The 12,325-nt window shown below is 42.3% G+C and overlaps 1 protein-coding gene across 1 annotated transcript in view; it reads left to right on the forward strand.

The window, feature by feature from the left end:
* Window positions 1-12,325, forward strand: part of LOC144511175 (potassium/sodium hyperpolarization-activated cyclic nucleotide-gated channel 1-like) — a 299,779-nt gene that overhangs the window by 95,010 nt on the left and 192,444 nt on the right. The window contains exon 3 of the mRNA XM_078241277.1: window positions 11,936-12,097. Within this exon, the coding sequence (XP_078097403.1) occupies window positions 11,936-12,097 (162 nt within the window). The remainder of the gene's footprint in view (window positions 1-11,935; window positions 12,098-12,325) is intronic.

The following is a 12,325-nucleotide window of genomic DNA, read 5'->3' on the forward strand; positions in this document are numbered from 1 at the left end:
ATCTATTATTTAAGGGAGTCTTAACAAAGCATTTAGAAATTCATCGTATGATCAGACAGAGAAAATATGGATTCATTCAAGTAAAATTATATCTGTCAACTTATTTATTTTTTGAGGATGTAGGTAACGGTAGATAAAGCAGAGCAAGCAGTTTTTATATAATTGGATTTCCAAGTAGTATTTGATAAGGTGCCATGCAAAATAAGTGCTGTTGGAGTTTGGGGTGATGTACCAGCGTGAATTGAAACTTGGTTAATGACCAGGAAGCAGAGAGTAGGGACAAATGGAGCATTTTCAAGTTAGCAGGCTGTAGCTAGTGGAGTATCACAAGGATCAGATCTGGGGCCTGAGCTATTTATAATCTGTATTCATGACTTAGAGACCAAGTGTAATATATCCAAATTTGTTGATGATAGAAGGCTAGATGGGAATCTAAGCTCTGAGGAAGACACAAAGGGCCAGAATTTGGCTACTGAGACAGGTGACTTGAGTCGGGGAAGTTCCCAACTCATTGGACCTACCTTAGTAAGATGTACCGCGATACACTCCGGGATGTTCAGGATGGAGTCAGGCCTGCTGGCCCTGGAAGCAGAGCTAGGTGACCATGGGGCAGAGTGGCTTCTGGAGTGGGCTGATAAGGCCGACCTCAGTTATTTGGTGCCTTGTCATGATTGTTTTGGACATGGTTTAGCCCTCTAGCCTCACCCATACCCCCCCGCCTTCCCATACCCTCCAGGCGATCTCAATGCCAACTCATGAGATGAGGAGAAACTTCATTCATTGGTTTGTGTATCCTTTGGGCTCTCCTGCCCAGGGAGTTGTGAATGAACAAAGAAAAGTACAGCACAGGAACAGGCCCTTTGGTCCTCCACGCCTGTGCCGATTATGATGTCCTAACTAAATAAAAAAAACCTTTGCCCTTACTCAGCCATATCCTTCTATTCCCTCCCTATTCATGTAACCATCCGGAAGCTCTTAAATGTTGCTCATGTGCCTGCTTCCATCACATCCTTGAGCAGCACGTTCCAGGCACCAACCGCTCTCTGCATGAAAAACTTCCCCCGCACATCTCCCTAAAACTCTCCCCTCTCACCTTGAACTTGTGCCCTGTGATTCATCATTCACTATCAAAGCTGGGACAGATATACATTTTTGATCTCTGAAGGAATCAAGGAATTTGTGAAATGGATGGGAAAATGAAATTGAGATAGAAAGCCAGTATGATTGTTCTGAATAGTGCAGCAGGCTGGAGGGAGCATATGGTCTATTCCTGCTCCTATTTCTTATCGTCTTATGAACCTATGACTTTATAATTATGTGATTGCCCTTGCAGCTGCACATGCTGAAATATTGTATTTTTGCTGTTAAAAAACTATTTGAGTGAAGTTTTACTTTAATTTGGCTTTTTGTGTAGAGACAGATCCTCTGTTCTATGCAAATATTGTCACATTAATCAGAAATATTGCACCTACAAGATATATATCGGCATGTGATAGATAAAATGTAATACTGATGTGTGAATTGATACATTTTAGCGAGCAGAACAAAGAGAGACAATAAAACAAAAGTATACAATTTGAAAGGGCAGAGGAGCAGAGAAATTTTTAAAAATTCATTCATGGGATAGTGGTATCTCTAATTGCCTGTAGACTGAGTGACTATGTCAAAGGGCATTTAAGAGCCAACCACATTGCTGTGGACCTGGAGTAACATGTAGGCCAGACCAGGTGAGGACAAAAGATTTCCTTCCCTAAAGGCCATTAGTTAACCAGATAGGATTCTACAACAATCGACAATGGTTTCATGGCCATTGTTAGACTTTCAATTTCAGATTTCGCTTGATTCAAATTTCAATATTTGCTGTAGTGGGATTTGAACCCAGCTCTCCAGAGCATTTCCCCTGGTCTCTGGGCAATACCACTACACCACTCCTCCCCTTAATCCAGTGCTAATTGTCACTGAGGAAGGTCAAGCCCATTGAGTCCAGTACTGGGCACCACACTTTAAGAAGGGTGCGAAGACACTGAAGAGGGTGCAGAAGATTTACAGGAATGGTCCAGAGGATGAAAGACTTCAGTTATGTGAATAGATTGGTGAGAACAAAGAACAAAGAACAGTACAGCACAGGAAACAGGCCCTTCGGCCCTCCAAGCCTGTGCCGCTCCTTGGTCCAACTAGACCAATCGTTTGTATCCCTTCATTCCCAGGCTGCTCATGTGACTATCCAGGTAAGTCTTAAACGATGTCAGCGTGCCTGCCTCCACCACCCTACTTGGCAGCGCATTCCAGGCCCCCACCACCCTCTGTGTAAAACACGTCCCTCTGATGTCTGAGTTATACTTCGCCCCTCTCAGCTTGAGCCCGTGACCCCTCGTGATCGTCACCTCAGACCTGGGAAAAAGCTTCCCACTGTTCACCCTATCTATACCCTTCATAATCTTGTACACCTCTATTAGATCTCCCCTCATTCTCCGTCTTCCCAAGGAGAACAACCCCAGTCTACCCAATCTCTCCTCATAGCTAAGACCCTCCATACCAGGCAACATCCTGGTAAACCTTCTCTGCACTCTCTCTAATGCCTCCACGTCCTTCTGGTAGTGCGGCGACCAGAACTGGACACAGTACTCCAAATGTGGCCTAACCAGCGTTCTATACAGCTGCATCATCAGACTCCAGCTTTTATACTCTATACCCCGTCCTATAAAGGCAAGCATACGATATGCCTTCTTCACCACCTTCTCCACTTGTGTTGCCACCTTCAAGGATTTGTGGACTTGCACACCTAGGTCCCTCTGTGTTTCTATACTCCTGATGACTCTGCCATTTATTGTATAACTCCTCCCTACATTATTTCTTCCAAAATGCATCACTTCGCATTTATCCGGATTAAACTCCATCTGCCACCTCTCCGCCCAATTTTCCAGCCTATCTATATCCTGCTGTATTGCCCGACAATGCTCTTCGCTATCCGCAATTCCAGCCATCTTCGTGTCATCCGCAAACTTGCTGATAACACCAGTTACACCTTCTTCCAAATCATTTATATATATCACAAATAGCAGAGGTCCCAGTACAGAGCCCTGCGGAACACCACTGGTGACAGACCTCCAGCCGGAAAAAGACCCTTCGACCACTACCCTCTGTCTCCTATGGCCAAGCCAGTTCTCCACCCATCTAGCCACTTCTCCTTGTATCCCATGAGGTTGGGGCAATATCTCTTCAGAGAAGAAAACTTAACAGGAGATTTGATGGAGGTATTTAAAATCATGAGAGATCTGGACAGAATAGCTTGGGAGAAACTGTTCCCATTGTCAGAGGAGTCAAGAGCCAAGGCCACAGATTTAAGTTGATTAGCAAAGTGAACAGAGGTAACATGAGAAAAATGTTTTTTACCCAGCAAGAAAGAAATGGCGAGGCAATGGCAAAATGCTATTGTCACTGGACTAGTAATCTAGAGACCCGAGTAATTCTCTAGGGACCTGGGTTTGAATCCCACCATGGCAGATGGTGAAATTGGAATTGATTGCAAGTCTAGTGATGACCATGAAACCATTGTCGATTGTTGTAAAAATCATCAGAGTCACTAATTCTTAAAGACATGCTGGTTTGGTGCATTGACCTGAACAGGTGCTGGACTGTGGCGACTAGGGGAAATTCACAGTAACTTCTTGGAGTGTTAATGTAAGCCTTACCTGTGACTAATAAATAAACATTAAAAACTTTAATGTCCTTTTGGGAAGAAATTCTGCCATCCTTACTGGTTTGGTCTACAAGTGATTCCTGATCCACAGCAATATGGTTGACTCTTAAATGTCCCCTCAATAAACAAATGGAAGGGCTGTGGATGTTGTCTACATGAATTTTAGCAAAGCATTTGACAAGGTCCCTCATGGCAGGCTGGTGCAAAAGGTTAAATCACACAGTGTGAAGGGTGAACGAGCTAGATGGATTCAGAACTGGCTTGGCCATAGAAGACAGAGGGTGAATGACTTGGAAGGAAATGTAGCTGGTCCGATTAGCAAGTTTGCAGATGATACTAAAATTGCTGGAGCTGTGGATAGTGATGAAAAGTCTCACACAATGCAGCAGGATATAGATAGGTGGAAAAGGTGGTGAAGAAAGCATATGGCATGCTTGCCCTCATCGGCTGGGGCATCGAGTATAAAAGTTGACAAATTGTGTTACAGTTGTATAAAATGTTGGTTAGGTCACACTTGGAATACTGGCTGGGATTTTATGAACTTGCTCGGGCGAGGCTCGTAAAATCCCCTCTGAGGCCAATGGAGAATTCTGTTCTGTGAGCCTCGCCTGCCCCAGTTCCGGGACGGGCATGTCGGTAAAATTCCGGCCACTGTGTCCAATTCTGGCTGCCACATTACCAGAAGGATATGGAGGCTTTGGAGAGAGTACAGAAAAGGTTTACCAGGATGTTGCCTGGTATGGAGGGCATTAGCTATGAGGAGAGATTGAATAAACTGGGATTGTTCTCCCTGGAAAGACGGAGGCTGAGGGGCGATCTGACAGAAGTTTATAAAATTATGAGGGGCAGAGATAAGGTGAACAGTTGGAAGCTTTTTCCCAGGGCAGAAATGACAATTACAAGGGGGCACAAGTCCAAGGTAAGGGGGAAAGGTTCAGTAGGGATGTGCGGGAGAAGTTTTTTTTTTACACAGAGGGTAGCGGGGACTGGAATGCACTGTCAAGTGAGGTGGTTGAGGCAGACACATTAGCGACATTTAAGACTTATCTGTATAGACACATGAACAGACAGTTGGTCTAGATAGGACAATGTGATCGGTGTAGGCTTGGTGGGCCATAGGGCCTGTTCCTGTGCTGTACTTTTTTTTGTAAATGCTGGCTCAGTCAGTGGCGCCCACACTCCATGAATGATTGAAAAAAAGTGGTTAGAGCCTGGAATGCAGTGCCTTAGAATGCTGCGGAGGTAGAATTAATTGTGACATTGAAAAGGGAATTGGATAATTACCTGAAAAGATTTTTTAAAATGTCACACCAAAGGGAAAATACAGAACTAGCTGAGTATCTATTACAGAGAGTCAGAACAGGCACAATGGGCTAAATGGCCTCCTTCTGTGCTGGAACCTATCTGTGATTCTGCGAGCTCAAGCCAAATGAGATGAATGTGGTGTCACTTCACCAAGAATTGCCAGCTGGTACATCATCAGTCACCTCATGCTGATTATGCTTTTTACAAGTTGAGAATTTTATATCACAATGGGCTGAATGGCCTCCTTGCTGTGCAGTAAAACGCTCTGTGTTTCTGCAAACACCTGATTTCAATAATGGAGTTGGAGCATTAGAAACATGAGATTACTGGATATGTTATTGCCACGTAGTAAAGATCAATAAGGAAGGAATTAGCTAAAAGGGACTTTCATTATGGCATTCATTAAAAAAATCAAACTTGAAGCCATTCTTCTATAGAGTTTGAAATCAAGTTGGAGAAGCATGTGGCTGCGTTTTTGTGGACCAAATTGTACTGGGGCCAGGTTATTCATGACTTAAGTTTAAAGTTTATTTATTAGTCACAAGTAGGCTTACATTCACCTATTTAATGTAAAGACAGAAACATTTTTTAGTCATCAAAAGCCTCTTGTGAAAAAAAGTCAAAGGAGAGGCTGGATAGACTGGGACTTTTTTCTCTGGAGCGTAGAAGGCTGAGGGGTGATCTTATAGAGGTCTATAAAATAATGAGGGGCATATATCAAACTAGATAGTCAATATATTTTCCCGAAGGTAGGGGAGTCTAAAACTAGAGGGCATAGGTTTAATGTGAGAGGGGAGAGGTACAAAAGGGTCCAGAGGGGCAATTTTTTCACACAGAGGGTGGAGAGTGTCTGGAACAAGCCGCCAGAGGTAGTAGTAGAGGCGGGTAAAATTTTGTCTTTTAAAAAGCGTTTAGACAGTTACATGGGTACGAAGGGTACAGAGGGATATGGGCCAAATGCGAGCAATTGGGATTAGCTTAGGGGTTTAAAAAAAAGGGCGGCATGGACAAGTTGGGCCGAAGGGCCTGTTTCCATGCTGTAAACCTCTATGACTCTATGATTCACGTTATCTTTAGCTATTCGGCTCGTGACAGTTTTCACGCTTTTGGAATGGTCAATCAATCTGATGGGAAATTATAATTTTGCTCAGTCCTGCATAATTTAACAACTCATTGCATTATACTAGAATGACATCAAATCAAAGTATAACATTGATGTAATATTTGATGATATTCTGGAGGTCTGTTGGAATTGCATTTTCAGGATGGAAAGGAATGATGCTGTGCTCATGCTAACCATTGCCTTGTGAAGTACCTGTGATAGAGTGTACGCTTGAAAGTTATTTTGGGAGTGATGATACAGAAGCACAGCAGGAAAAAGGGTGCAGGAGCTCTGAAGTACCCTAAGGGAAGCAAGAAAATGAATGCATCTTGGTGGGAGAAGAAGAAGAAGGCACTGAGGAGATTGAAAGAAGGCCATCTTGGGAGAAACTTGAACATTAAGAAACTAGGGTTGAAAAAGTGGCACAGTTAATCACAGAATCATTACAGTGCAGAAGAAGGCTATTTGTGTCTGCACCGGTTCTCCAAATGAACATCATGACTTACTGCCTTTCCCCTGCACGTTGCTTCTATTCAAATAATCATCTAACCTAGGTCTATAAAATAATGAGGGGCATAGATCAGCTAGATAGTCAATATCTTTTCTCAAAGGTAGGGGAGTCTAAAACTAGAGGGCATAAGTTTAAGGTGAGAGGGGAGAGATACAAAAGGGTCCAGAGGGGCAATACTTTCACACAGAGGGTGGTGAGTATCTGGAACAAGCCGCCAGAGGTAGTAGTAGAGGCAGGTACTATTTTGTCTTTTAAAAAACATTTAGACAGTTACATGGATAAGATAGGTATAGAGGGATATGGGCCAAACACGGGCATTGGGACTAGCTTAGGGGTTTAAAAAAAAGGGCAGCGTGGACAAGTTGGGCCGAATGGCCTGTTTCCATGCTGTAAGCCTCTCTGACTCTATAATGCCCTCTATAATTGAACTTGCCTCCACCAGATTTCCAGGCAGTGCATTCCAGACCCAAACCACTCGCTGTGTGAAAAAGTTTTTTTCTCAGATCACATTTCTTTTGTAAATCACTTTAAACGTGTGCCTTCTCGTTCTTGATCCTTTTACAAGAGGGAACAGGTTCTCCCCCTCTACTCTGTTCAGCCCCCTCATGATTTTGAACATTTCTATTAAATCTCTTCTTAGCTTTCTTCTCTCCAAGGAGAACAGCCCCAACCACTCCAATCTATCTTCATAACTTAAGTTTCTCATCCCTGGAACCATTCGTGTGAACCTCTTTTGCACTCTCTCCAATGCGTTCACATCCTTCTTAGAGTGTGGCGCCCAGAACCCCCGTGCACAATATTCCAGGTGAAGTCCAATTCGTGTCTTAAATGAATTCAGCATAACCTCCTTGCTCTTTTACTCTTCATAGAATCATACAATTTAGAAGGAGGCCATTCGGCCCATCGAGTCTGCACCGACCACAATCCCACCCAGGCCCTATCCCCATAATCCCATGCATTTACCTTAGCTAGTCCCCCTGACACTAAGGGGTAATTTAGAATGGCCAACCTAACCTAAAGATGCACTGTGTTACGGGTAATGGATTAGCATGGATAGAGGATTGGTTAACTAACAGAAAGCAAAGAGTGGGGGTAAATGGGTGTTTTTCTGGTTGGCGATCAGTGACTAGTGGTGTGCCTCAGGGATCAGTGTTGGGACCGCAATTGTTTACGATTTACATAGATGATTTGGAATTGGGGACCAAGTGTAGTGTGTCAAAATTTGCAGATGACACAAAGATGGGAGGAAGAGCGAAGTGTGCAGAGGACGCTGAAAGTCTGCAAAGGGATATAAATAATCAAAGTGAGTGGGTGAGGGTTTGGCAGATGGAGTACAATGTTGGTAAATGTGAGGTCATCCATTTTGGTCGGAATAACAGCAAAATGGACTATTATTTAAATGGTAAAAAATTGCAGCATGCTGCTGTGCAGAGGGACCTGGGTGTCCTTGTGCAAGAATCACAAGGAGTTGGTTTGCAGGTGCAGCAGGTAATTAAGAAAGCAAATGGAATTTTGTCCTTTATTGCTAGAGGGATGGAGTTTAAAAACAGCGAGGTTATGTTGCAGCTGTATAAGGTGCTGGTGGGGCCATAGCTGGAGTACTGTGTACAGTTTTGATCTCCTTACTTGAGAAAGGATATACTGGCACTGGAGGGGGTGCAGAGGAGATTCACTAGGTTGATTCCGGAGTTGAGAGGGTTGGCTTATGAGGAGAGCTGAGTAGACTGGGGCTATACTCATTGGAATTCAGAAGAATGAGGGGGGATCTTATAGAAACATAAGATTATGAAGGGAATAGATAAGATAGAAGCAGGGAAGTTGTTTCCACTGGCGGGTGAAACTAGAACTAGGGGGCATAGCCTCAAAATAAGGGGAAGCAGATTTAGGACTGAGTTGAGGAGGAGCTTCTTCACACAAAGGGTTGTGAATCTGTGGAATTCCCTGCCCAGTGAAGCAGTTGAGGTTACCTCATTGAATGTTTTTAAGGGTTATGGTGAGCGGGCGGGTAAGTGGAGCTGAGTCCACAAAAAGATCAGCCATGATCTTATTGAATGGCGGAGCAGGCTCGAGGGGCCAGAGGGCCTACTCCTGCTCCTGGTTGTTATGTTCTAACCCGCACATTTTTGGACTCTATGTCCCTCTTAATAAAGCCCAGAATATTATATGCTTTATCAACTGCTCTCTCCCCCTGTGTTACCACCTTCAACGATCTAAGCATATATTCTTCAGGGGGTTCATCTGCTCCTGCACCCCCTGAAGAATTTTACCCCTTATTTTATAAGATCTCTCCATGTTCTTCCTACCAAAATGCATCCCTTCAACCTCTCCAGATTGAACTTCACCTGCTACCTATCTGCCCACCCCACCAACCTGTCTATGTCCTTTTGTAGTTCTGCACAGTTCACAATACTTCCAAGTTTTATATCATCTGAAAACTTTTTAATTGTTTGCTGCACTTAGATCCAGATCATTAATGTATGTCAGGAAAGGCAAGAGTCCCAATACCTATACCTGGGGAACATCACTACAAACCTTCCTCCAGCCCAAAGCATATCCATTGACCATTACTCTGTGCTTCCTATTATTAAGCCAATTTCATATTCATGTTGCCACTGTCCCTTTTATTCCACGAGCTATAACTTTTCTCAGTCTGATGTGTGGCACTGTATTGAATGCCTTCTAAATGTCCATGTACACCATTTCCCATTTTTTGGCAGAGTGGCGCAGCAGGTGAGAAAAACAGCCCGGGATCCATCCACCCCCTCGTGATATGCTGCCATAAATTGCTGCATTCAAAAAATTCATTGCATGTCAATTAATTTTTGTTGGAGAACTGCAACCCAGATAAAGGAGCGAGCAGCACAGAGTGGGTGGTTGGACTAGTTGAATTCATCTTGCAGTGAGCCGAGTGTGGATACAGTGGACCTAATGGCCTGCTTCTTAACCATTCCATAATTCTATCAGGAAGCTGATGTCAGGTTAACTAAAGTAACCACATAAATTATTTTGGATTTTAAACTTACACTTATGTTCAAATGGGCTAATGGATTAAGATAGTGGACAAAGGTATTGCATAAGAATGTGTTCCGAGTGTGTGCACTCTTGTGCGGTAACAGTTTCGTCTTTTGAGTCCAAAGTTTGTAGGTTTAAATCCCAGTCTAGATCTTGAGAAAACAGTCTTAGATGATATTTCAGTGAAGTACTTAGGGAGCATAATATTGTTGCAAGTGCTGTTAGTCTAATAAAACATTATTCAAGCCAGTTCTCATTGCTCAAGTGGACAGGAAAGAACCCACATTGCCCCTAACTAATGAGTCACTAACTAATGAGTCAGAGGTTTTCTTGACCAACATTCGTCTATCAAACAGGATCACCAAAAACAGATTAACTGTCCATCCATCTTGCTTGATATTTCTGAGAGATTGCTGTGTGAAAACCTGGCAAAGTACATATTTGGTTGTGCTTTGCAGCCGCCTGTGCATGTGGTAAGGTCCTATATTAATGCAAGTTTAAAAAAAAACTTCATAGACTCATCTTTGCACAGTGTAATTTCAAGGTGTTTGTCCTCCCAGTAGTTAGTGAAAGTGCTAAATTTCAACTGATGACAGTGCCCCAGGTGAGAAGACTGAAATGATCATTAGGTCGAAAGATAACTGCTCCACTCTCCACCCCCCCCTACCCCCCCCCCCCCCCCCCCCCCCGCCCCCCAACCCCACCATATCCAATGTTGTCGCTCTTCAACAGAGGATTCTGACATTTAAACATAATTTTGAGGATGTTTGCCGTGAAGCCAAGATTTGAGAAACCGATTGTACTATATATAGATGAGATATTGACACGAAATGTGAGCATAACTCATCATAGTGGCAGATCTTCACATTTTGCCAAGTACTATGGAATCAACTCAGATATTCTAAGCTGTTTTAAACTTTTTTAATGTTTGTAATGGATCATTGGCTTTTGTGAAGAAAATTGTATCTAGCATTGGATGACAATGTGTGTTGAGCAAGAAGCTTTTAATTTTCTTTACCAGAGTTGATATAGACCTGGCAGGAGAGCTAAGTGAGTAAGATCAGTATCCTTTCCTGTTCCATGCTCTGAGACCACTGTTGAAAATTTGCCACATCTCATAGATGTTTAGGCCTCCCTGTTCTAACGCTTCATGATTGTGTGAATACCTTCCCATTCTTCAAACCCCGGTTACTCATAACAAATCTTCATCCAAATGACAAGTTCAACTCCATTTCCAGTGGAGTTATATCTGTGGGATCAAAATGACATGTTTGGGACAATTAGACAATGTTGTATCTCTGTTTTCAATGCGTAATTATATGTATTCTGGCATGGTTTTTATTAACAATATGACAATAAAGTGAACAAATTTATATTGGCAACCAAGCAAATTGAGTCACCCAAGTATAGGGTAAGAATTTACTTGGCTACATCAAACTCATCCACACCACAGAGTTCTTCATAGTGCCATAATGTTCACAAAGTACAATGGACCTTCGTCCAGTCACTGTTCATTCTGAAGAGTGTCTGTGCAAAGTCAACTGTTTAATGAGCTGAAGAGCATTGTTCTCATACCACCAAAAGGTGAATGATCCAACTGGCACTGAGCACAAAATTATGATTTAGATATTGGTCCCTTGCTGAATTCTCTGTATGTTAACTACCAACTAATTTTAATTATTAATTTTACCTTCAGGCCAATAAAACTTTAAAGGTTCCTAATTCATTTCCATGACTGATTTTTAAATTGTTGTGTGTCAGGCTACAGTTAAGACTTTCTTTAATCCATCCTGGGAAATTCTCATCTTTCAATGGAACAATAGGGAAAACACATGTGTGGTTGTCACCTAACAACTGAACTTGTTTTATTTGTTTCAGAAAATGATCAGAATTCTTGGAAAAGATTGCTTGCTGAATAATCAATTTCTCATTACTGATTTGCAATTGATTAAAGTTGGAAACAAACAGTGTTTCCATTTCTAAATGTGAATATATTATTGCATTATTAAATGGAAATTATCTTCACTGCATAACATGTTGATTGTAGGGTAAAGGTTTATCAAATGTTAGTACACAGACCGTGGATTTTTCTCTTGGTTCAACGTCAGTACTGACAGCCTGGAATTCTGTGCATGGGCAGTGTGATATGATTTAGCACAGTGTCAAGACAGCCATGGCTACACTGCAGCTGTAATCTGAAATCCTTGAATGTTCTCACTCAATCATCATAAGAATATCAGTGCCAAAATCTACCAAAGAAATGAAGTGTTAAACCCTAATTTTTCTTTGTTTGTTGTCCTTCCAGATTTTCCATATGACATATGATTTTGCCAGTGCAGTGGTGAGAATATTTAATCTCATTGGAATGATGCTTCTGTTATGCCATTGGGATGGTTGTCTCCAGTTTCTAGTTCCGTTACTTCAGGATTTTCCCCCTGATTGTTGGGTGTCCCTAAATGGTATGGTTGTAAGTATTGTTACATTTTTTTTATGTATATTCCTAAGACTTTCTTGATAAATGAGCCTGGGCCCGAAGACAAGCCCATTTAAAATTATTATGTATTTATATATATGCGCCTGGATCATTCTGTGCAACATTTCAAGACTTGGGATCTGATTCTACTGAAGACTGCTATTGCATTAGTTAGTTAGGGAGATGTGGTTTTGAAAGTGGAGGGCATTTAATACAAAAACA

Source organism: Mustelus asterias, chromosome 1 (assembly GCF_964213995.1).
Source record: "Mustelus asterias chromosome 1, sMusAst1.hap1.1, whole genome shotgun sequence".
In the NCBI taxonomy this organism is placed as follows: domain Eukaryota; kingdom Metazoa; phylum Chordata; class Chondrichthyes; order Carcharhiniformes; family Triakidae; genus Mustelus; species Mustelus asterias.